This window comes from Hypomesus nipponensis, chromosome 17 (assembly GCF_054491055.1).
Source record: "Hypomesus nipponensis isolate SF chromosome 17, ASM5449105v1, whole genome shotgun sequence".
Lineage (NCBI taxonomy): Eukaryota > Metazoa > Chordata > Actinopteri > Osmeriformes > Osmeridae > Hypomesus > Hypomesus nipponensis.
In genome coordinates, this window is record NC_140377.1 from 17,336,756 (window position 1) to 17,363,581 (window position 26,826).

Sequence of the window (26,826 nt, forward strand, 5' to 3'; positions counted from 1 at the left end):
GAAGCAGCCAATGGCATTCTCAGCTTCAAGGCAGCCGACTGCAGCTGGCTGTCGGCGCCGCCGGCGCTGCATGAAGTCGAACTCACCTATTAACTCTATGGCTCCAGCTCACAAGCTCGCGACTGGTTGTCGCGAAGTATGACGTATACAGCTAGTTGCAAGCATGCACGAGTTTTGGAGCTAGGAACAAGCTTCTGCGCAAGACCGGACGAGTCGGTCTGGAAAGATGGCGAGGTCCATTAGGAGCTCTCGCTTGCCTCACTGCGCCACTGAGCACTTTTCATAAAAATGAATGGGGACGCCATCTTGGAAGACAGAAGTAGCTGTCTCTAGTTATATTAACTCTATGGGGCTTGGCAGCACTTTGCGGGCAGACCACAAAAACGAAAAAGCAATGTCCGCTCTGTTTTCTTTTTGATTATGGCATAAAATGTGTAGTCTTGAAAAAGAAAATGAAAATAGAATGATAGATTACTACTTTTATTTATGAGTCCAATAAAGCATCCACATTCTTAAAATAAAAAAGCATTTCTGCAAATGCATTTTAATTTTCAAATTTTACGTTTCAAATTGAATTTTGGTATCTATTAGCTGGGGCACATAGAAAATTAAATCTCAAATGTCTATTTCTTTTTCATTTCAATTAAGTGAAAGATCGAGCACTCTTGAAGAAGAAAATTAAAATGCAAATAGGGTGATTGATTACTATTTTAATTTATGAGTCAAATAATGCAGCCGCATTCTTAAAATGAAAAAGCCTTTCTGCAAATGCGTTTTAATGTAAATTTGGTCACGATTTTTTTCCATAGCCCCCCCCCCCCCCCCCCTTTTTTCCACAAACTAAAATTAGGACTTTGACGGTTGTATGGCACACGAAAATACAAATTCAAACCTGTGTCATAGATACGCAGAAGTATGAGACAGGTTACAACTGACATTTCGAGACCCAAAGAATGGCCACACGGGTACGCCGTAGACCCGGTCAGCAATTCCAAGTCTTTATCCTGGTCTATTGAGACTAGCTGAGGAGACCGGAGACACATTCCGATTTTATCGCGAGAAAAAATGGGAACGAAGGACTAGGACAGGAGGCAGCAATATTCATATTTCAGGAACAACAACAACCGTTATAAAATGATGATTATAATGCAACTAAATGATAATCCAGTTATAACGCAATCGATGGATTGAAAATACTGGATACTGAAATATAGGTAAAAAATTCAAAATTACACATTGTCAATGCAACATTTCCAGTACGCTGTTTTATTAATAGCTGGTTGCACAGGCTAGCTAACGTTAGCTAGCGAACAAACTATGGGTTGCTAGCAAATTATGGTAATTAGCAATGTATTGATCCTAAATTGTTAGCTAGCCAATGTACCGCTAGTTAGGTTTTTAGCTGGCTGTTTACAGTGCAGTCGATAAATCTGAATTATGATTATACCTGAGTAACAATGATGAAAGCTATTAATGCAGCATATTAGTTGTACTGGTTAGCTAGTTTTTCTAGCTCACGTTAGCCTCTAGATTATGATATTATAAGGAAGGAGTGTTTTGGTAACGTCTAAGGTAAGGGCATCAGCGTACTGTAACGTTAGCATTAAAGCTTGTAATATCACACGCTCTCCGGTCAGTTATCAAGCTCTATTAACTAACCAACGAGCTAGCTATCAAACTGCTTGCTGGCTAGCATTCCCCTATGACTATGCGTAGTGCTAGTGCTTTAGAGCTGGCTATCGAGATACGCAGATAACCTGGCCTAGATTAAGCCTTCTAAATATGCATCGACAATCTAGTTAGCTAGCACTAGAGAGCGTCCCACTTTCCTATCAAACCAACTCAGCAATGACCAGCCTATCTTTTCAATTAGCTTTAGCATTCATGCTAACTAGCTTGGTGCGTGATACAATTATACAGATGCTATGATAACATTATAGGTAACTGACAAAAAAAGTGTCAGGTTTGCCAAAAATAGTACTGGTTGAATTGTAGACAGCAATTTAACTAATAAACGGCACCGAACTGATTAGGGTGCCACATTTTCAATGAATGAACCAACTTGCTCCTATTTCTAACTGTAGTTGTAGTGTGGTAATTGTTTTGATTTGTTTTACAGGCTGTGATCATGCCATCTCTTGGATGTTAATGAAGAGGAGGCGCACCTTTTCTGTTATATATATTTACCCTTGTCCTCCACCCTTCCCCTTTCTCCTTCCCCCTGGCATTGTCTAATGTTCTAAGACATAAGATTTTGTGACCTGTATGAAAATATGTAGCTCAGAGTTCAGTACTACTTTTATATTTTTAGTCCCTTTTTTACACCAGCACTCATGGGTGTTTGGTGCACAATCCTTTATTTCTGTAGATTTTAAATGCGTCAGAGGTTACTCTGTGCCAAGCCCACTGGAATTCAGGAGTTCACTCCTATTTGTAAATTAGTTGACCGATGTGTTTATCCCTGTTTTCCCTAACCCAGCCGTGCAATTACTCCAGGTTACCTTTCTAAACCCTCCGTGGTCAATCATCAGCCTCTTAGCTAGCTAAACACAGGTACTATCTATCTTGGAGAATGAACGGCTCTCTTTTGACCCCACCTAGCCCACGGCCAGCAAACTCATCTCCCTTGCCCCCCTCTCCTCCGTCTCCCTCCTTGCTGCCTCTCTGTCCACGGCCACCGCAACTACCTCCTCTTGTCACCTCCCCAACCCAGCCTCATCCCTCCTCCCTGTCGGACACACCCACACCATCCCCCTCACCCTGTTTAAGCTGGACAGAGTTCTGTGAACTGCACGCCCGTGTTGCAGCCGGGGACTTTGCCCGCCACTTCCGGGCTTTTCTGTTGGAGAACCCACACTACTCCCCAGATTCTGCTGCAGCCTTCTGCCGCCGATTCACTGACCGCTTCATCCGCCACTTCCAGAGTGAGCTTGAGGGAATGGTGCCTCCAAGTACTGCCACTGAGAGAGAAGATACAGGGAGCTGGGCCCCCCAGTCTGATGCCACTTCATTGGAAGAGGATGCTGCATCGCCACCACCAGTGTCTGAGGGAGTAATTCTCCCCACTACTCCCATCAACCCAGTGCAAGCCCCGCCCAAGCACACGCCCACCCGCCTGGTGTTGGAGTACCGAGAAGGGGACAGGTTTCAAGACTCTTACGCTCACACACAGATCCTCCCCCCTTCCTCCTCCTCCTCCTGCTCCTCCTCAGTGGGAGGGCATAATGGAAGGCTGAATGACAGGGGTGCCACAGTCAGGTCCTTCCCTGCTGTAGTCCCAGGCAACGGAGAAGCAAGGGCTGAGGAGGAGGGAGACAGCTGGGTGGGGGTAGTGGCTGTTGGGGAAGAGGCAGAGATAGTGGATGGTGAGTTGGAGCCAACAGAGGCTTGCTTGGACAATACAGACCATCCTCTCCAAACCGCCACATCCACCACCATGGTTCCTCCTCAAGGCTCGGACTCAGGTTCCAAGAGCACCTGCGCACCCTCGTCAGGGGGAGGCAACCCCTCCAAAACCAAACTCAAGAAGCGCTTCTCATTACGGAGTGTGGGGCGCAGTGTGCGAGGCAGTGTGAGGGGTATCCTGCACTGGCGTAGCTCATCTAGTGACTCACCTCAAAGTCAGTCTCCACTGCCATCAAGCTACAGCTACACTATGGGCGTGCAGGACGCTGCCAAGAGGAACTCTGGTACTCAGCCCCCAATGCCAACCTCATCCATGCCTGTGTCTCTGTCGTTACCACTCTCCCTCCCCCACTCCTCATCCTCCTCCCTTCCTCCCTCCTCCTCCAGCAGCGCCACCTCCCTTTCTCTGTCCGAGGCAGCACGTGACCGGCGCAGAAGCAATGGTGAGGGAGGTGGGGATAAAGAGAAGTGGAGCCTCCGGCTGGAGAAGCTGCGACTGTCGCGCTCGCCGCCCCCAGTCCTGTCGTCCGCCCCAGCATCTGCTGTGGTCTCACCCACCTCCTCCCTCCCTCCCAGTAGTGCTGTCGCTTCTGCCGGACATCCAAGGAAAGCTGGCCGCCTGGTACGGGAAGGCGGTGTGACTGTCTGCTCATCTATGGATGAGTTCGCTGGGAGCCACACCTTCTCAGGGTTCTCCTTCGGCTTGCTCCACCACAGCACAGACAGCAACAACGCTGTCTCCACCGTTGGGCCTCCACAGCAGACGCTTGCAACCGGGGGCACAATGAGCTGGAGGGGCGGCCGCTGGCACAAGTGTCGATTGGTCCTCAGAGAAAGAGACAAAGAGGGTGGGGAGCGGGGAGAGGAGTACTACCTGGAGTTCTTCATTCCACCAAAAGTAAGTTGAACTTGTTCCTACTCATCGATTTTCGTTAGGACCAGACAGTTTTGGTGTTGCATTCATCTGCCATGCTATCCAATAAGGGAATGTATCTCAATGTTGTGAAAAGAAAAAGAAAATAGTCAATGCTAAGACTCACCTAATGCCTTTCAATGCAGGGTAAGTAGAGTCCAGGAGAGTATTGAACGTTTCTGAGTAACTGAAGTATGAGAAGTTTAAGTCTCTGAAATTAAAGGCTGGGTTGTTTTTTACTCAGTCCCATTCACGGTTCTGAATCCAGATAAGCAAGTCAACACACTTTAGTCTGTCCTGTCTGGCTTAAGTTTATGAGTAGGGTGTGATTTAAAAACAACAAATATATATTTAAATGCCAGATGATCAAGATTGGTGTCGTGGCATACTCTACACTGTAGGATTTGCATTTTTCATTGTCAGTGAACATCTGTTAATATGAATTTGGAAAAATAGAGAGCACTACTTTCCTGGAGTCAAGATGAGTTGATGCCTGTTTGGGACACAAAATTAAGTAAAACTGATAATGGTCATTTTCAAAGGACACTCTTTTTGCCAAATAGATGTGCAAAAAAATTAATAAATCATGGTCTCTCACATTTATTAGTATTACTCTGGCTGGTAAGTGTTGTTAGAAAGGGAAGATCATACCATGTAATTTTATTTCATTAATTTTGTTAGAGCTAGAGAGTTTGTCTGACCTACAACTTTTTTTAAGCTGTCAACTGCAATGTGTGAATTTAGAAAACAAAGTGGTTAGTGCATAGAATGTGTTGATAGTAGAGTGTTTACAAATGATCTTATGTAGACATTCTAAATATACATTTGACCGGTGTCTGGTGGTCATTCTTGACCTTTTTTGTGCCCACTTCCTAGTCCTCCAAGCCCAGGCTGACAGTCCAATGCTGCTCCATGGTAGACGTGAGAAGCACCACTGCTCTGGAGGTGCCTGACAAGGAGAACACCTTTCTCCTACAGGTCAGGCATCATGCTTTTCAACCCTTATCTTTTGTCTGCCACTCCCTCCCACTCTCTTTCTTTTTCAAATTCTTGTTCTTTTAAACAAAATGTCTTTAGTCCTCCCAAGTAAAAAAATTACATGAAATTATTTCATTTCAATTTCAATGCTGCTTCAGCATTCCAAGTATTGTTCTTTGAATCTTTATTGTTGGAATGCTTTTTCAGCATTCCAAGTATTGTTCTTTGAATCTTTATTCAACTTCTTATTCTATTTCTTCCGCGCCACCTTTCAGCGCCTTCAAATCTTCAGCTATCAAAAAATTCAGCAGTTTCAGGCTATGACTGCTATGACTTTTCAACTTTGTACCTCTTATGCTTGAATTAATATAAATCAATATTCATAATATTTTTAACATGGTTTTCCAATGGAGTTTTCTTTCAAATACTCTCAAACTTCTTAAAACTTCTTCAACTTCCAAATCCTTCTTCTTCCTCAATCTTTCAGCTAGAGCCACCATTTAAACCTTAAAACGTTGACAAAACCATAAACTATTTTTTTTAAATTCAGCTTCTTGATATCTATTCAACTTTTTTCAATATCACTGATTACGTTTCATGACTTTTTCAAACCTTTTCTGAGATTTACATGGGTGTTTACGAGAAAGCCCAGAGTGCAGACTGAATCGCTTAGAGCGGAGGGAAGCTTCGGGTGTCGTTAAAAACATATTTCTAGTTTGCCAGCATTGCCACAATTTTCGCTCTTCATGCTTCGTTTTTGGATCAATAGATAGCTAATTTTGTGCTGGTTGTAGACAGTTGTCTGTGGAATCCAAAATACTAAACACATTTGTTCAGAGCCCCACTAAAGCAAGACAAAGTCCAACTCTCGCCCCATAGAGTCCAATGCAAATGTGGTGACAAATTTGTCACAGAAAACAAAAAATAACAAGATTTATAAACTGCCGTTATAGTCGTATTTCTGAACGCACAGACATATAAAGGACATCTCTGGTTTCGGCAGAATATTGGGTCTCGGAAAATATCTTTATTTTTTGTATTGGACGTATAGTTTTGCATCTACGTTAACTTGTTTGAGGTGTGGATTCGAGCTAAATTTCTGTTATTCTCTGCCCTCAGCGCGTTAGCATTCATAGCTGCACCATCACCATGGCAACCACACAAACGTGCCACTCAGTGTCAAACACAGGTGATTGGTATTAGCTGATTAGTGGAGACACGACAAGCTATTCAGTCTAACTACAATGCCAATGGTACTGTTTTGTTCTACTACGCCACTGATTGCGTTCACTTGACCATGAGAAACCCGATAGCCATTGTCAATTTATGCCAATAATACAATTACTCCGTTTACATGTGTAATTAGTTATGCGATTACTCAAACACGTCTACATGATTCCTTTTATTAATCATTGTATGCTCCATGGACAAAACGTGCACCATCATCCTTCTGCAACAAAGTGTCGCCGTGTCTTCTTGTATCGGCCATACTGCTGTATGTTTCATTCAATCAACACATTGAATCCTACTAAGAAAGCTGAGTAAACGCACTCAATGATAGGCTACATCTGCTACTGATATTACTATCCCAACTATAATTTCAGCTGTTAAAACTATAATATTCTTGTTACGACCAGCTGGCCTACTTCTTCTTCTGTTTAACAGTTCAGCTTCTTCTGCATTGTAGACAATTTAAGCTCTTAGGTTTGTTGATGCAGTTCAGCTTCCACACTGCCTCTTGAAATTCAACAATTTATTCGCTTGCTTCACATCGTTCAAACTTATTCTCCCGCATAGTATTCAAGCACTTAGCTTTGTTAGATGATGCAGTTCAGCTACCACTGCCTCTTTTGTGTGACTCACACATTTTTTAAAATTAATTTCAGCTTTCAGCTTGCAGATGTTTTCTTATTTCTGTATTTTCAGCCATTAAAAAAAAATATTTCAGCATTCCAATGCATGTTCAGCAGGAAATGCATGTTCTAGTTTTAGATGTTTCCCTGCTCCAACACACCTGATTCAAATGCATGCTCGTTACCAGGCTTCTACAGAGCTAGATAACGACCCTTTTATTTGAATCAGGTGTGTTGGAGCAGGGAAACATCTAAAACATGCCGGTCCCTGAGGACAGGGTTGAAAACCACTGGTGTAGTGGATAAGGCTGGTTGTATACCAGTGAGAGGGTTGTATGTTTTATCCCAGGTTCCTCCAATTCTGGGTTTTCCTGCATTAAGGAATTTTCGGCGCCCCCAAAAGAGGTTTCAGCGAGCGCCAAGATAAATCACCAACACCAAAATTATAAGAACACATTTTATAGCATTTACAAATCCTCTCGGATTGTGTTTTTAATAGCAACTGTACAACAAGCAGAACTTGAACTTGAATACGTTTTTGACTTCCAGCAGTCAACTCCCCTCCCTTCCACAGCTGCTATATTTTACACATGCAACTACATTTTTAACCAAGCTGCAATGTTTGACTGTGCCTGAATGATTCACTCCTCTATGAAGCTAGCTCCCAAAAAGCCCATTCTGTGCACCTGCCAACTGCTCTTTTTTATTATAATAATAATTAAAAAAAGAGCAATATAATATTATTAATACAACTTACACCTTTAAACATGCATACAAGAGCAATTGACAATTGTTTTGACAAGAAAATCAATGCCACTTTAACCTTATGTACTTGCAAAGAACATGCTGAATGGCTGCCAAAATTTGTTCTCTGGGATCCCAGAATGTATCATGCTGCCAATAAACCATCAAGAGTGTTTTCCGATTTCATGCTTGTTCTTCCACACTGTTGACTGCATTGTAAGGTAGTGTGTGCAAGAGTGACATCAGATCACAGACTTTGCGATGACTTCTCTCTGTGTTACCAGAGAATGTCTAATAGGGGAGAACTCTAGTTCAATATGAGGGTGCTAACGGGCGAGTGCAGAATGAATGGAGGTCTATGGAGCTATACCCCTCAAAATCCACTTTTATCAGGATATAATTTTTATCTAGTAATTTGAATTCAAAAGGGGAGGAAAAAATACACACTGCTAGGTGTTAGATTTTTTTTAAAGTATTTTTTTAATCTTAAAAAGTCTTATAAAATGTCAATGACGTCATACACATCGTACGACCAGAGATACTGCTTTACGGCAAGCTCTGGTCACTTCCTTTTTTCTCTCGAGGCATCAACAACTCAGCTGACAGGTTAGGCTCCCTGTCAATACACACAGTACACATGCTAGAAAAAGTTTTGGCTTGCTAATGTTTGCTACTGTTGCTAATGCTCTGACATTCTGGTTCTGCTTTGGATGCCATCAAGTGGGATCTCTGGTCTAAGTCAGTCCTTCACTAACCAATCAACATTCATTAGCAGAATGCTAGCGTGTTATGGGCAACAACAACTCACCCTGTAAGAAATGGAAAGAACACAAATACTCGTTCATTCAACTTTCGACCTATAATCCATGTTGAACATGCAAAAATTACAATCAAATCTAAGATTTCTCAACGACAATCAGGCTAAAGAGACAAATTTAACCGTTTAGCTCCATAGACTCCCATTCATTTTGCACTCACCTCCAGTGGAACTCTGGTGGAACTGCAACCAAATTCGGTACAATGGAGCTTAATAGACAGTCGACGGGCTCCTGTATTACTATGCGCATTTTCACCTTGGTATATTGAAAGATTAATCTGACCAAAACTAAGAAACTAATAAAGTTAATGCACATTGAAACTACAGGCCAAGAGTAACTCCCACACCACAAGGGCCAACATTTGCCCATGTGTGGCGCTACAAGTCCCATTCAAATGTTCAAATATTTTAAATTTGTATTTTGTGAAAACATTCTGAAACTTTGTGACATTGTCCATGTCAATTGTTCCACTGTTCACAATGTTCTGGAGGAATTTTAAATACGTCAATTGAGCGATGTTAATGATTAATGACTAATCAATGAATTGCTGTTAAGAATTTAATCGGTAAAAAAATGTATCAACCGACAAAGTATGCTGTCTGCCTTGTTAGTCTAGAAATGGCAGTAATTGCGCCCCAGTGTTTCCAGTCAGTGTTGGGTGTAACGCATTACTAAGTCACGCGTTACTGTTATTAAATTACTTATCCACTAAAAAAGTAAAGTAAGGGATTACTGTTCATTTTTCGGTAATTTAATTAGTTACTTGTAATGTACTTGCGTTACATACCTACTGTAAATTAGTCACAGTTCTGTAAAAATTAATATTGAATTAAAATCTAAATGTATCGTTTTAGGGTAAAAGTGAAAGCTGCCTCTTTAAAATGTCCTGGGGAGAAAAAACGATACGCGGCTAGCACAAGTAACCTTCTGAAGCACCTCACAAGGCAGCATCGACAAACAGTTTTCAGTGGTCCATGTTCATCAGAATCAGAAAGGGTTTTAATCGCCGTGAAAGTTTGCACAGACAAGGAATATACTTTGGCATCGACAGATAACACCTCAGCAACACCTTTTAACCCTTGTGTTCTCTTCGGGTCATTCTGACCCATCAGTCATTGTGACCCACCGTCGTTTGCAACAACTTTACCGCATACAAAAACAAAATGACTCAGACCCCCCACATTGTGAAGGTTAAAAGACAATTATTTTCATTTGCTTCTGAATTGGGTAAAATTGGGTAAACACAACAATGGTTCGTTATGAACCTTTTGGTCATGTGACCCGAAGGCAGCACAAGAGTTAAGCAGGCAAAACCCCGGTTGAGAACCACTGGCCTAGTTTATAGGTACTTAGCTAACAAAAACATCTCCACAGACACAGCTGTTTACAGTAGGAAGTCAAACAGCGGCATATGTTCGGCACTACCCTTACTTAAATCAAAAGTCTTTCAATAGGTGAAACTATCTGACTAGTTACTACTAACCTGAACATTGCCACAGCCTAGACTGTTCAAGAAAATAATACATTTCAGCCTAAACCGTACAACAGAACGTTAAATCGAATTCAACCGACACAATCGCTACCAAGATAGCTACTGCTGGTAACATTGTTAGAATAAGCTTCAAAGGGGGTTCTTTATTAAAGGGGCGATTGACTGGTTTTTGGGGGGTATTTCACACTGTTCCTGAAGGTCTCCGAATAGAGTATGTAAAAAATTTTGGGTTGAAAATGGCCCGGGTGCTGTTCTGTGCCCCCTGATAGATCCTCTGAAATGTTCCCGGGAAAAAACACTAGCTTTTCTCCTTAAATGGAATGCTCATTAATATTTAGATAAGCTGTGCGCTGATTGGTTGGTTTTCAACGAGTGAAGTTGAGGAGCAAAAACGCAAAAAAAGGCCAACAGCAGCACTCACTGAAACACCGAAGTTGGAGACTTGAAATAAAAACGCGCAAATAAATCTATTGTGTCTACACAACACTGTTTTCAACAGATTGACTACATATCATTTGAAATTATAACATTACTTGTTTCCACTTCTGTTGTTGAAGCAAACTGTATTGACTTAGGTGGGTAAAACGTTACACGCTACAGCTTAGCAACCAAACCATATCGTGATTCTACTTGGCTTCAGTTAGCTAGCTCTAGATATCTTGCTGAAAAATAACATGAAAAAGATCTGGACAAACATGCATCGTGAACTGTAGATTTACAAAACACAGGTTATTTATTTGGATGAAACACAGTCAGGAACATGAAACAACGTTAGCCCCATTGCCTATAAACGAGGCTAAATGATCACACATTCTACCTATGCTCTTGCGTTAGCAAGCTAAACTAGTTTAGTCTACATTGCCTACAGTCTAGGTGTTACTAGTAACAGTTACTAGCAATGCTAACGTATCATGTATCTAGCACCTGCCTTTATCCAGTTCTTTCAAATAGATTATCTAGACAGGCGTTAGCAATAAGCCAGACTGCTGTTTGTTTTCTGGCTATTTTTTGGGGGGAAGCTTCCCTTCTAATGCCGACTACAGCTAGTCTAGCTAGAGTCATTTGATGTATGTAGAAACATATTTAGCATTCTACCTGGTATGCTATATACAGCACACGTTAGTATTGCTATTAACTGTTAGCACAACATCATACTGTCCTTATAGCTTACGGTTGCAATGAGCATACTGTCGGAACAGCACCTCTTTCCAGGTTCAGCTTCCTAGCAAATTCTGCTTGAAATTGTCCAAGGTTGTCAAAACTGTCTTGGGTGAAATGTTCAGAGCAAATGAATGATTGAGTGTCGAATTTCACCGGGATCTTCTCATAGACAACAGCAGCCATTCCTGTCGAATGTTTGGCTCCTTGGGAAGACTGTGAGTGTTAGCCTTCCCTCTACAGCCTGGAACACAGCATTTATGACCGTGGTCCATTTTCAATAGCTTTGTTATAATTCAAAACGTTCTTCTTTGTCATTCCTAAGTAGCCTACACAGAGCAGCGCGCAGCTAAACTAGTATCGGAGATAAACGCTACCTCGGGAGCCAAAAAGGGCGGTCCCCCGTCCTACGTCACATCGGTGACTTTGTTGAAAAGCTAGCGTTTTACAGCCAATTTTTTTCTTTTTGAGATTTGAATAGGAAACAGGTGTCAATGGACATTGATATTCACTGTATGTTCATTTTACCCTCCGAACTGTCGTTATTCAACTATGACAAGGTAAAATTGGTTTTGCGATCAATCGCCCCTTTAATGGATGAATGCAATATGAGTAGGCTATATGCCTGAAAATATTACGAGGAGGGAAAAACTTAAAATTACGTTTGTCATAGAGATTAGGTCCATTTTTACACTGGTCTGCCAAATGTATTTGTTTTGATTCAATTGAGGCTGCTGATCACCATTCCCTCTTGCAGGGGAAATGAGAAGACACCTATTTCATTCTAGCTTACTCTTCACTCTTAGTATTTTGAGTTGTATATTACCAGAAAAAAATATGCTTTTAAATCAAAAAATGTCATTTAAATACGGACCCCTCTGCAACCGAAGCAAGCAAGCACACCCTACAATTTCCCCAGAAATTGTACCCTCTAGTTATTATTATTATTATACATCTTCTTCTGCCATGGGCGTCTATGGCAGCCCCTATAACCGTAGTGTCAAAAGTTGTGAAATTTGGCACACTCTTTGGGGTCAGTCCCCCCATCAATGTCACCAAGTTTCATGTCTCCAGTTCAAACGTTTGTGTTGTCGTGTTAACCCATTATTAAACTGAGCATATCAATTTTTATTCCATTATTAAACTTAGCGTTTAAATTGTTTAACAGAATGGCCGATGTTTGACACTGTCATACTATATGATTTGACCTTGGCTGAAAATTGGAGATTCTATACTTCTAATCTAGCGTAGCTAATAGAAGTGTAGAAGAAGAGCAACGGAAAAATGTAAATGTGTATGTATACATACTGTATATGGTGTGCAGCATTATAGAAAATTATATAAAAGAAAATTAATGTAAACTAGAAAGTGCATTTCCTGCAGAAAATGCCTTTGAATGGTGAAAGCTGAAATTCATTTTTAAAAATGACTGAAAAGATAGAAATGAGAAAATACCCCCAAGCTGAAATGAATTTTAAAAATGTGTGAGTCACACAAAAGAGGCAGTGTGGAAGCTGAACTGCATCATCTAACAATGCTAAGAGCTGAAATACAATGCGGGAGAAGCTGAAAGCTGAACTGTTCAACTGTAGTAGTAGAAGAAGAAGAAAATTTGTTTTAGTAGTTAATATTATAGAAACAGAATTAATACTCTACTGGTAGTTTCAAAAAAGTGTTGCTTCTGCTTTCTCTGACGAATTTGTCACTAGATTTGCATTGGTCTCTATGGGGCAAGAGTTGGACTTAGCCTGCTATGACTTTTCAGCTTTCTACCTCTCATGTCTGAAACTGCTGAATTTTTTGATAGTTGAGCGGTTTTAATAGCTGAAGATTTGAAGGCGCTGAAGGGTGTCACGTAAGAAATTGAAGAAGTTGAATAAAGATTGAAAGAACAATACTTACAATGTTGAAGCAGTATTCCAACAATAAACCCATTTTTGTTCTCCCCCCCCCCTTGCCCAATAAGAATCGATAAGAGAATTAATAAGGAATCAAATTGATAAGCAGAAATTGATAAGGAGTTGGAATTGTTAAAATCTAATATCATCCCTAATCCTCACCCAAACTATTATAATTATTTTAGATTTTCGAAACGGTTTGATCGGTACAGCCAATCAAAATCTGCGGCAAAGCCGGCAAACAGGAGGTTGGGTCGTATCTCAACAAATCTTTGGTGGATTCAAAGCTGCATTTACTCAGAACCCTGTTCTGAAGATGTCTAAAATGTTTTTTGTTCATTTTACCTGCTTTTCCGGCTTGGACACCTCATTGCTGCTTGCAGCTATATTTGACCATGATTTTTTTTAAATGTTAGGGGAAGCTGAGCTTACCCTGCAGTCTTAAAGAAATCGCCACTGGTTGATAATGTCAAACTATGTATTTATAGACCACCTGCAGTCTAACCCACAATGTGTGTGACATACTATAGGCTATATAAAAGTAACATTTTGCTGAATGATTGAAGGGCTAGACAACAAACATTCTAATGAAATAAATACAGACTAACAACACAGAAATGAATGACCCCATCTAGTGATCTTTTCGTGTCAGGAACAACGTCCCTGTCTGAAGACTCTGAGCTAATTTGACCTCCTGGCGTCAAGTAGGGTAAACCGGTTTAGTACTTCTAGTGTTGATCATGTTTTCTGTTTGTCAGTTGGAAGGGCCGGCGCAGTACGTGATTGAGACGCGAGATGCTGTTCAGATGAGGGCCTGGCTGAGTGACATCAGGAACGGCATCTGCCTGAGGTGAGCATGGAGACTTGACCCAGTCTGGGCACTAGACCCAGTCTGGAGATTAGACCCAGCGTGTTCACTAGACCCAGCCTGAAGACTAGACCAAACCTGCTGACCAGACCCAGCCTCACTGCCTACGCTGTGACATCCGAAAGGACTAGATCCAAATCAGACAGACTAGGACCATCTTGCTAAAATCCCTTTCTCTTCTCTACAGTGAACAGGATGAAGGTGTATGGGGGGGGCAGATGGACATCGGTGCAACGCCTGAGTTTGGGGACCGCCTTTCCCAAGGTGTGTATTGACACCAGAATCCCAGTAATGCTGTAGGATTGACAACTGCCCACCAAACACATCAAATCTGCCATGAAGGGCTTCGACTCACATTGACAGAATCTAATACTTTCATGTATTTCCTCTCATCTGCTTGCGTCACGGTGCAGTGTGTTACGGAGGTGTTGGTGGCTCCTCCCCCTTGAAGGACCCTCTCCCACCTGAGTTACCGCCCCGAGCCCCTCTCGATGAATCAGAGAGCCGCGGTGGCGGGGCAAGTCTGGGTACACCTTTCGCAGAGACACCAGATGCCACAGGTGATTACTACTGCTCGTTTTTTTTTGTGTGTGGAGGGGTGGGTTAGGGTTTGATTTTCTGTTTTCAAAAGACGGCCTGACATAAAGAACTTTGAGTTTGAGAGCCACTGACATAGCCATTGAGCTGGCCAAAGAGCTAGGATGAGTTAGCATGAAGAGCAAAGGTGTTAATCAGCTTCCTCCTCCTCAGGCTCCTTCCTGTTCTCCGACGAGGCTGTGGCCGAGGCCGTGGAGCACCCTCTGAGTGAGTGCCAGTGGTTCCACGGTACACTGTCGCGCCTCAAGGCAGCGCAGTTGGTGCTGGCAGGGGGCACGGCTAGCCACGGCGTGTTCCTGGTGCGGCAGAGCGAGACACGGCGCGGTGAATACGTGCTCACCTTCAACTTCCAGGGCAAAGCCAAGGTGAGTGCAATAGAGAGTGCATGCATGGAAGGCATTTTTGTGGCGGAAAAGCCTCCTCAGGTGTGTGTCGGCTTGACATCCAGCTTGCTATTGGAAAACTATGTAGCAGATGATCAATTCTTTATACGAGTGGCAATTTCAACCCAGAGAAACCAAACATATACTATCACACACATCGCAGACAATTTAAATAGAGGTGGGAGTACTTCTTTACTGAGTGTAAAGAGAAGCTTGTGAGTCTTATTTGCCATGAGACAATCTCCGTTTCCGAAGAATAGGAACTAGAGAGAGGCATGAAACTACAGGAAAATATGTTGATTTGAGCCAAATCTCAAAGGGATGGAGCTTTTAAGGCAGATGAAAAAGGCCCAAAAACTGTATGCTAAAAGTTTGCAACATTGAATGTGACAATTGACAAGCATTTGCAAATATCTTGCTAGAAATACCATGGCCAGTTTTTTAGGGTAGGATGTGGACCAAATTGTATGTGATAAGGTTGTATGGAACATGTGACAAAAAACATCATAAATATATATATATATATATACATACACACACACACACGCCGTGTTCCAAATTATTATGCAAATTGGATTTAAGTGTCATAAACATTTATTTTGTTTTTCAATTACACTCATGGATGGTCCTGTGTCTCAGGGCTCTTTGGATCACTGAAATCCATCTCAGACACCTGTGCTAATTAGTTTGCCAGGTGAGTCCAATTTAAAGGTCACATGACATGCTGTTTTGGGATGCTTTTATATAGGCCTCAGTGGTCCCCTAATACTGTATCTGAAGTCTCTTTCCCAAAATTCAGCCTTGGTGCATAATTACAGCCACTACGAGCAGTCCCACAATGAGCTTTCCTCAAGACGTGCTGTTTCTGTGTCTGTAGCTTTAAATGCTCATGAAGAGGAGAGAGGTGGCACCATGCGCTAATGTTTACAATGGATGTGTCGCATGGCTCGTAGCCCTGTTGCTGCCTTGAATTTGCCATTTCTCATCTGATCACCCTGGTTTGCAGAGGTGCACACTCATAGTAATTTCAATGAGGGGAAAGGCGGATATCGCGCGCGCCGTAACACCAACAGCAGAACGGTTATCCAAATAACAAAGAAGTGTACAACACTTGCCGTTACAGCATGTGTATTCACACAAATACTTGATGCTAGCTACCTTTACATTAGCGACAGTAACTCAGCTGTTAGCTGCAGAGCTAATGTTACAGCCACATTCTAAGGGTAGCAAGCTCAGTAACCATAAAGCAACAAAATGATATAGCGTTAGTTAACTTACTTGTCCGAGGTTTGTAGCGGGATCAAGGAAAGTTAGTACGGATCCAGAATTTTATTTCAGCAAGGGCAGCTTTGTATTAGCTCAAGTTGAGGAAACAGTTGTGGCTGAAATGTTTGGCGCAGACATACAAAACTTTGGGAAGTTGTGTCGGCGCATTTCAGGAGAAAATAAAATTAAGACACTGGGTCTTCAGAGGCTCGGATGAAGGAACTGTAAAAATACTTTTGTTTTCCTTTGTACATCCAAACTGAGCAAATGTATTGCTTTGTTCGTTTGCAAGCCATGATGTCTCTCAAGGATAAAAACACTTGCATGGTCGTATCTCACTTTCTGTCAAAGCAGAGAGAGGGGAGGTGACGTCACAATAGGGGATACTTCACAATAGGGGATTTTCAAAACCGAGCGTTTGAGCTTTAATTTTCTCAAAGGCGGAGAAGAATACCCAGGACTCGGTTTACGCCTATGCAAATTTCTAGCCACTGGGGGACCAAAGGCAGGCTAGGGGAACTCATTAATGTTAAATAACCTCCTAAAGTTAAGTTTTCATGTCATGTGACCTTTAAAGAAAACTACTAAAGGCCACAAGTTTCAAGCAGGATGGGAAAGAAATAGGATCCCTCTGCTGCCGAAAAGTGTCAAATGCATTGGACAAGGTATGAAAACATTACATTTAATTTAGGGACAGTGTACATTCATGAACATTAAAATGTAAACGCACCCAATTATAGCCAAAAGGTTCGTTTCCATTGGCAGTCCCCCTGCCAGAGTGAAACAAAGGCTATTCAAAAAACAAACAAAAAAGGCATTAAGTTCAAATATATCAAACATAAAATCCCAATACACAAGCCCCACTTGGTCCTTAACCATGGGTAGAAGGGAAATAACAATGGGTATACAAACAAGTGGTAAAAAATAATTCTACTGCTAAAAAATAATTCTACTGTTTACCCACTAATGATCAGTTTTTTGGTTAATAATCAACCATGTTTTGAGATTTCTTTTAAAGCAGTTGAATGAAGTTGATTCTCTAATGTTTTGTGGGAGTTGGTTCCGTTCCTGGGCTGACCTAACTGAGAAAACCGACTGTCCAAATACACAAAAAAAAAGAAGACATTTCACAGTCTCCTCTTGCTGCCTATTGAGTAGCACTGGTTGCTGCTGTTCTAAACTTGACGAGGCTGCATAGTGGTGGGGGGGCCAGGTTAAACTGGATTTTGAACATTAAACAGCAGTTCTTAAATGTGATCAGGTTGTCCCAACTTAAAAGTCACAAACAAAATAAGTAACAAAAACTTAAGAATCAGAATCTGAATTGGTGTTTATTCGCCATGAAAGTTTGCACAGACAAGGAATTTACTTTGGCAGGAGAGCCTACATCGGCAGCCATTTTCGGCGCCAAGGGTGATCATCTTACTGTGAAGAGATTTGTGGTTGACTCAAAAAGCATAAAGAGGAAGGTTTCTGCTAGACAAATTCATCAGATTAAGAGAGCAGCGGCTAAAATGCCATTTCAAAGCAGCAAACAAGTATTTGAAGATATATATATCATATATCGGTCGCTCTGTATAAGAGTGTCTGCTAAATGACTAAATGTAAATTTGCATAATAATTTGGAATGTGGTGTATGTAGGCCCTTGACGTGATTATCATTTCCCAGTGTGGTCCTTGGTGAACTAGAGTTTGACATCCTTGCCTTAAGTCCTTTTGCAATGTTAACAAGTGGGGGTGGGGGAAAAATCGTTTCGAATTGAATCGCGATTCATATCGATTCACAAATGAGAATCGAAATCTGTGAATCGAAAAATCGTGAATTGATTTTTAATCTAATCGTGACCCCTAGAATCAAATTGTGAGGTACCAAAAGATTCCCACCCCTATTAACAAGCATTTGACCGTTCCTCTGCTTCTTTACAGCACCTGCGACTGTCCCTAAATGAGGATGGCCAGTGCCGTGTGCAGCACCTGTGGTTCCAGTCCATTTTTGACATGCTGGAGCACTTCCGCGTACACCCCATCCCCCTGGAGTCTGGGGGTGCCTCCGACGTCACACTCATCAGCTTTGTGGGTGCCACAGCTGTCAGGCAACCAGGTACCCCCCCCCCCCCCCCGCACTAGATTCCATATTCTTCATATTGTTTTATGAAGACAGGATGAAGGCGGTCACACGATCGCTGAAGGACAGCACAGAAATGAGAAAGCAGAACCCCTAGATTTAAAAGGCACCTAATGTTTTAACACAAATAACAGTCAGCTTACCTACGACATATTATAGTAAGTCTAGTGTTTAAATATACAGTTCTGTGCAGAAATACCCAAAATTTTTACATGAATATTGTCTTCTATATTTATTTATTTTTAGACAGTATTTGCTTCAGGATTGAGTGCAATTTTTGCTTTACTTTTTAGTAATGACTTTTGCACAGTTCTGAAAATCATACAGAAAGTGTTTTGTGTGTTCTTATATATATATATTTATGTCAGGGTGCTCACCCCTTCTGAAAATCAGGTGTGTGTTGTAGCGTGTCATTGTCATTGTGTGCTTTAGAACATGGATACTTTCATTATGCTAATTACATTGAAGTAAATGGAAGTCAGATTTGGTGCTGTGGTTTCTCTTCTGTGGCCATCCAACAAACAAAGTATGCATGTCTGTATCACCCCCCCCCCCCCCCCTCCGTCACCCCAAGAAGAAAATCACATTTAGCCTTCTGTCCAACCCCTGACTGGCCTGTCCCTTTACTGAGTCTTTAGGTTTGTCCCATAGACTGTATACATCATTGGTGGCTGTTGACTTTATAAAAAACTGACCCACTGCGTCATTATTTTACACTAGTTGGCTACTTATCTCTACTTTCTTATATTTAAGTAATGTTAAGGTATTATGTTCAAATGTATCAATAATCCAACTAGCAATCTAATGCAAATGTAATATACAACTCAGGTAAGGTAATGCACATAAAGTTTATCCCCATCTTCCATAAAGAAAAAACATTATCAGGGCTGCAACAAGCAAGTATTTTGATAGTCGACTAATCTAACGATTATTAGAATGATTAATCGACTAATCGTCAAGACATTGTCATTCAGCATTTAATTGACTTTATAAACAAGTAATTGACTGATTGATGCAGTATTCTGCCTAATATCTCCTTTTGTTTGTAATGAAAATGGAACATTGATTCCCACACAGAAGAAGTATAGTAGTAGCCTGGTCCTAACCAGACTCTCAAACATTGCATTTGTACATGTGACAAGCGTTAACTTCCTTGAAGGCGGGTACTCTGTTGATGTTAAAAACTATTGGATCTGCCCTGAGCCACTCTGGATCTGGCATAACCAATCGCTAGCGTTCACCATAGCCAACTTCTTCACCACTAACGGAGCTAGCTGGAAAATGAAACAAACCCCGTGGGGATCAAAGATTGTTCTTGCTCCGGTTTTAACTTTTGGATATTCGGCAGTGTTGCCGCAACGGACTGAAAGGCTTCGCTTGCATCTTTCTCCGCCGCCATTATGTAACTACAACTCAAACTAGCGCACAACATCAACGTCTTTCTCAGCCACTCCCTCTGTTCACTGATTGGACAGGTAAAAAGTTTACCAAAGACATCTGACCAATATACCTCAAGCCCAGACGCAGTACAGAAGCACAATGAAAATTGAGCGGAAGTACTGGCAGAGCCAGGCTAGTGTTGTAGTTAGCTAGCCCTACGATTTACCAGGGCTAGGTTTGAATATTGGGAAGAGGCCCCGGGGAAGACCCAGGACACGCTGGAGGGACTATGTTGCGCGAATACAAGCAAGTTTTTTTCGGGGTGGGAAACTAAATAATTATAATTATATATGAGAGAGAACAATGGTTGTACTGACTGAAGGCTTGAACACACCCAATTAAATATACTGTATTAGGCAACAGTGTAATTTTGTACAATTTTTGGTCGGTGGTGTGCTGCAAGATTTTTCCAATGCAAAAAATGTGCCGTGGCTCAAAAAAGGTTGAAAAACACTGCCTTATATGATGCATGTTAAGATAATCAAAAGTCCCGACTCCTATGAATCGTCCTAACTTTTCCCCTCTATGTGGCGCCCCTGCACACAGTACTGTATAATCGCTGTCTTTGGACATATAGACCTATGCAAGAGGAAAATACGAGAGGACACATACAACTAGCCCGTTTTTATCAACTGGTGTCGCTAACGGCTATCCTGGCTAGTTGTATGTGTCCTCCTGTGTCGGGATGTTTCCGCTTTAAATGCTCCAACATGCATGTTGAACTCCCATGAAAGGCAAGTTCCGCCCTGCATGTAAACACACAACAGCATTTTTTAAATTACAGAAATATTTATCAAAATTGTTTTATTTTATAAATCTTTCCATCCCAAACGATAAAATATCATAGGCATATTACAACACAAAGGATATAAATACGTAATATTTGTGGAGTTGGTCATCCAGTGTTGATCCTTTCCTTTGCTGCCTAATCCAAACTGTGGAACGGCTGTGACAACAAATAATCAACAAGTGGTTCCCTCTCATCCCATAGTCTCTTGCTGCTGAAATTGATTAAGCTTGATAAAACTATATTTCGGAGCAGGTTAATGTAATTAGACAGTCTACTGTCTAATAGCGAATGTAATATTGCACATATTTTTGTCCTATTTCCCTTAAAGCAGTGGTTCTCAACCCTGTCCTCGGGGACCCCCTGTCCTGCTTGTTTTAGATGTTTCCCTGCTCCAACACACCTGATTCAAATAAAAGGGTTGTTATCTAGCTCTGTAGAAGCCTGGTAACGAACATGCATTTGAATCAGGTGTGTTGGAGCAGGGAAACATCTAAAACATGCAGGACAGGGGGTCCCTGAGGACAGGGTTGAGAACCACTGCCCTAAAGCAATAAGGTTAGGCTACTTTAAGACACCACTTCCACTCATAAAGTGTATTCAGGCCTCGACATTAACTTTTTGAGGCACTTGTCCTTCGGACAAGTACATTAACGTTTCACTTGTCCAGACACAAAAGTCACTTGTCCGGGTAAAGATTTATAATTTAATATTTTTTTTAAATGGTGTTGACGTTTCTAGTTTGCTAGCGTCGGCAGTGGTGTACCTAGCAAGCTTTAGCAGCATTTGTATCAGTTAAATGTATGTAGTTAAATACCAGCTAATATTCAACTGTAAAGTAGGTGCTCAAGCAGGTGCTCAAGCACCTTTAAAAATATATATTATTCTTTATTATCATTTGATGCTGGTAGTTCATGAAGAAAGGGACATCCTTAGTTTTTTTTATTCATTCAATATTTTTCATAATAATACATACATGTATTAATTGCTATCAAGTGAAATTAGGGATTTATAATAGCAAGGGGGTTTAGCACTTTTGCAAGGCACTGTATTCATGTCACATTCTCATTGGGGACTGAGCAACCCTTAAGGTCTGATCCTAGAATGGCCCCTGCTCAGACGCTCTCACACCAAACCTTGTACTTCACACGCTGAGAAGGCAACGCAAACCAAGTTGTCCTGCTAACGTTGTAAACAGTAATGGACGAGGTGCAGGCCCACGGAGTGAAGCAACATAGACACGCGAACACCTGTGAAAGCTTGTCTCGCGGCCATTTCTCTTATTTTAGATACAGTATAAGTTTAGATAGCTTGCAAATACTGAGGATAGCCTACCGAAGTAGAGTTAGCCAGTGTCGTAGCAATGCTAGCTAACGTTAGTTTGCTAGCTGTATAACATTTCACTGGGTCTTACAGCGTTTGATTTACTGAATTTATTATGAAATGGTCTAGCCATTTGTCTACTTGAGCAAGTCACACAGTTTTTAAGCCCTGAGAGTGTAATTGCGATGACACAGTAAATACTTTTTCAGGTAATAAGCCCCCGTTCAAGTGTTTACCATTAAATTAGCTGCACGGTCTGATCTTGGGACGAAGCCACTTATTTTGTGTTTTGCTAATGCAGAATTCGGTCAAATAAATTCGGTCAAATAGACGTAATAATTGGAACATAACGTGAAGTAACATAGCATTTTATTTGGTTTGAGTTTTAACTTGTCCAGTGGGACAAGTAAAGTTCTCTTCCACTTGCCCTACAAAAAATCCACTTGTCCCGGACAAGCGGACAAGCCTTAAGTCGAGCCCTGGTATTCTAAATGGCATAAATGCTGTACATGTACAGTCCCTGACAAAAGTCTTGTCACTTATCCATTTTGTAGAAACAACTATTTATAACCTGACTTTTAATTAATCAATTGGTTTTAGAAATGGCTCATATGAAAGCTAAAACCCTCCCAAATTATGTTTAAAATACTAAATAAATTTGCTTCACTGAAGAAAGATTGATCATTTAATGAACACAGAAAGGTCAGATTTTGGCAAGACGAAAGTCTTGTCGCCTCGTCATATGATGCACCCAATCCTAGATTACAGGCTCACCTGTGATCAAATTGATCAATCAATTAGTGGGTGTGTATAAAAAGAACCCCATCACAACAGATCTTCACATCAACTGCAACTTGACCTCTGACAACATGCCTAAGATTCACCCTGAGAACAAAGCGTTGATTACCAAGAGTCTGAAGACCAGATCCACTGCTGAGGTGGCTAACACCTTCAATGTGTCTCAGCGCCATGTACAAAGAATAATAAAAAGATTTGAAGAGACTGGAGATGTTTTAGACAAGCCCAGGTCCGGCAGACCCCGCAAGACAACTGCTCGGGAGGACTGTTTGTTGGCTCAAAAATCCAAGGCCAGCCCTTTTTTCACTGCAGCAGAGCTCCACCAGGCTTGGTCACCTCAAGTCCCCGTGTCAACCAGGACAGTTTGTAAAATTCTGTCTCGAAATGGCCTCCATGGTCGAATCAGTGCCCAGAAACCAGCACTAAACAAAAGGAAATTAAAAAAACGTGTGGCATTTGCCAAGGCCACATGACTACCCATTAGCCAATCAGAAAAATGAATATGCCTATTATAAGAATCACATCCAAATCGAATGACATTATCTTCTCCGGCCAAGACAACAAAATCTTTCTCTGTTGCACCGTTCCCCACTCAGCTTCTACGTAAGTTCGCATGCTGCAAGTTTTCAGGCAGTGATAAGCGCATTCTGATGATTTGCAAGTTAAACAAACACTATTTTTTATTTGTAGTACATTGTAAGAGATACTAAATAGCATAGGCATTCGGTTACAACAGGACTGGTGATATGAGTCTTATTATTAGTAGGCTATTATTGGCTGAAGAATTGAGTCAGATCGGGAAAATGTTTGTACTTTTTTTTCTGAAAGAAAAGTGTTTCAAATTTAGATTAGTTGATTTTCAGACGTTTTAGTCGAGTCTTGGTTGATCAAAGAAAATCTTAGTCGGGGACAGCCCTACGTCAAATAACTACCGTATTTTTCGGAAATAAAACCGCGGCTTGTACCCTAATTTTACAGTTTTCTAGCGGTTGTACGGCTTATATTTCGAAGTGGCTTATAGCCTGGTTTTAGAACAACAAAGTGGCTTCGTCCCAAGATCTCTACAGACAGTGCAGCTAATTTAATGCTCAACACTTGAACGGGGGCTTATTACTTGAAAGAGGAATTATTTCTACTGAGTCGTCTCAGTTACACTATCAGGGCTTGGAAATACAGTGACTTGCTAAAGTAGGCAAATGGCTAGTAGAACATAACATTTCATAAGAATTTCTGTAAATCAAACAGCTGCAAGACCCAGTGAAATATTATTACAGCTAGCAAACTAATGTCCCATTGTGGTGGGGTGTCGCTTATAGATAATGCGCCTTATTTTCCAAACAATAAAGTAATTTAAAAACAAACTTAGCAGAAAAATTTGCACTTGAACAGACACCAGCGTGATAAGAACAACCTAAAATGAAATCTGTGTAAAAACAATATTTTGTTGGCACTTTTGTTTGGCTCATGTCCCATCCACTAACATGAAGGTTATTGTATTCAAGTATTGTAGCCAGCCACCAGAGGGTGATCGAGATGCTTTGGCTTCACTTTTGGGGAGCCGTCATGCCATCCATCTATATATACAGTCTATGGTTTGTCATTAGAAATGCCAGACTGGCCTGATCTGATAAGGCTAAGCGAAATGGAATGTGAGCCAAGCTACCATTTCTTCCTCACCATCCTTTTAACATGTCCCCCTATTATACTTTCCATCCTGTCATATATTAATTTTCCTTCTTGGATTTCTGTATTCCTGCCACCAGTTCTCTACATCATTATGTTCTCATCTCCCTCAATCCCTCCTTTCCTACACACCCATCACCATTTTATCATAACGGATATTTATTTTTACAAACATCGTGCAACCCTGCACCTGACCTCTCCTTTTGTTTGTTTGCAATTGCCCCTCCCAGACCGTGCGCTGTAGAGAACTCTGACTAGCTGTTGTTGTTATTGTGTTGTTGTTTTCCTCGGGTCATTCTTTGCAGGCCGGGACAGGGCAGGCAGCCGGCCCACAGTCTGTGATGTCATCACCACGCGCCACCCTGACTCTCCATCAACCCCCATCTCTGACTGTGTGTAAGTGAGACCGGACATTGCGGTGACCAAAAGAGAGAGTGAGAGAGCAGGAGTATGTGTGAGAGATTTGATAAAAACAGGTTGTGAGATGTTGGCAAAAGGAAGAGGATGAAAAAGGAAGTATGAAATTACACGGGGGGGGGGGGGCTACAAATAAGTGCGGAGCATGCTGTGTAGCTAGTCAAAAGGAAATGCATAGAGAATCCACTACTGCCAGGTAGGACATAATAAAGCATGAGAGGCTGGAGGCTGCTAGCTGCAGAGGGCATGTGAATCAGTGTAGAAAGAGGCAGTAGTAGGATCAGGCGTTGGAGAGCTAAGGAAGATGTAGACTATTTACTGTTGGCACTTCGACAAAAGGTCATACTCAGGGCTGCTTAGACTGTATATTGTAATTTATGATCTGTATATGTATGTCTTTAATGATTAGTCAGAGAGCTATAGACTGAACATGTGGCGTTTTTAATTAATGTCAACCTCCAGTAAATGTACAACTGGCATGTTTTGATTAATTATTGAATAATTGAATTATGAAGACATCCTGACTTCATTGGTCTGTCCTTGGTATTAAAGCCCAGGGGGTGTGTGTGTTTGAGGGAACAGTGTTTTGAGTTGTGTGCGTGTGTGTGTGTGTGTGTGTGAGCGTGCATGTTCTGACCGATTCCATGACTCACATGGACCTGTCACATTGGACATCTCAGCCGAATGACAGTACTCACACTCCCTTTCTCCCTCTTCACCTCTAACTTATTGGCAACTCCTTCCATCCTTACCCACTTCCCTCCCCACCCTTTTATTCACATCTTTTTTTTTTATCATTTTCCCTCTTTTCTTTCTCTCTTGCTGAACTCTACTCCCTGCAGACTTGACCAGCAGACCCCGTAGCCCTCCTCAGCTTCCTCCTCCACCCCTGCCTCCTGGTCGGCCCCCACCCCCCACACCACCTCAGGAGCGAGGGAGTGACACAGAGCTTGGAGCTGGTGGAGCAGGGGTGACAACAACAGCAGTAGGAGGTGCAGGAGTAGAGGACTGGGAAGAGAGAGAGTCATCCCTCCGCCAACTGGAAGGTGTGGAGAGTGAAGAGAGGGAAGGTGGGAGGGCAAGAGCCATTGACAACCAGTACTCTTTCTTCTGAAAAAGAAGAAAAGGAGAGAAAGTGATGGGGGTGAGATGTGATTTGCAAAAGGGAGGGTGAAGGAAATGGAGGTCATAGCCATTCATAGGCATAGATCATAGCCATTCATAACCAATATTTGTGTTTTGTTAAGAAGAGGGAAATGAGGTACTAATACTATTAAAGGCAGGTTAGGCAATGATGTTGAGAAGCACTTTTTGTCATATTTGCTAAAAAAAACTCATCAACTCAATATCCCGATAGCAACCAATAAATCTAAAGGTTTGACGGTAACTTTAAATCAATCAGATATCTGTGGGCGTCGCAGGACTGTAATAAACATGACCAATCATTAAGGTATGACCGGCACTAATGATTGGACGGCATTGGTACATGTGTGGCTTTGAAGGAAGGGATGGGATATTTTAGTTTGAATCCTTCCAAGCTCAAGCTAAAATGACTAGGTCAAGGAAACCTGCCTATACTTTCTTTAAAACAAGCATTCTGGGAGATACAGAAAGCTGGAGAGCAGGCGTGAGAAAAAGAGAGGGAGAGCGGAGCGAGGGGACACCTTAGAACACTAAAAAAGGTACACTAATCTTAAGCGAGAGACGCTTCTTGCCGGTACATTTCATGGTACGCTCTTTTGTAGACTTTTAAATACATTTACGGATGATGGTAGACGGGGCTAGGCCTAAGCCAGCAGTGCATTACCTCATCTCAGTCGTGCAGAGACTGACAGTTTATTGGCCAAGAGCAGATTTCAAGTAGTGGCCAACCATATACT

At 41.7% G+C, this 26,826-nt stretch overlaps 1 protein-coding gene across 1 annotated transcript; it reads left to right on the top strand.

Moving 5' to 3' along the window:
• The first annotated feature begins 927 nt into the window (after positions 1 to 927).
• sh2b1 (SH2B adaptor protein 1) lies at positions 928 to 25,943 on the top strand. The gene is made up of 10 exons (XM_084677904.1): positions 928 to 1,214; positions 2,120 to 4,303; positions 5,195 to 5,296; positions 14,018 to 14,109; positions 14,315 to 14,391; positions 14,541 to 14,687; positions 14,878 to 15,089; positions 18,300 to 18,474; positions 24,835 to 24,925; positions 25,789 to 25,943. The coding sequence occupies exons 2-10, from the start codon at positions 2,573 to 2,575 to the stop codon at positions 25,808 to 25,810; spliced, it is 2,649 nt and encodes an 882-aa protein (XP_084534030.1). The 5' UTR covers positions 928 to 1,214; positions 2,120 to 2,572; the 3' UTR covers positions 25,811 to 25,943.
• The last annotated feature ends 883 nt before the right edge of the window (positions 25,944 to 26,826 follow it).

Excerpts from the sequence above, each read along its gene's own strand:
- sh2b1 (XM_084677904.1), top strand. The coding sequence starts at position 2,573 with ATGAACGGCTCTCTTTTGACCCCACCTAGCCCACGGCCAGCAAACTCA. Across the intron at positions 15,090-18,299 it reads ACTTCCAGGGCAAAGCCAAG|CACCTGCGACTGTCCCTAAA; the intron begins GTGAGTGCAATA and ends GCTTCTTTACAG. Across the intron at positions 18,475-24,834 it reads CACAGCTGTCAGGCAACCAG|GCCGGGACAGGGCAGGCAGC; the intron begins GTACCCCCCCCC and ends CATTCTTTGCAG.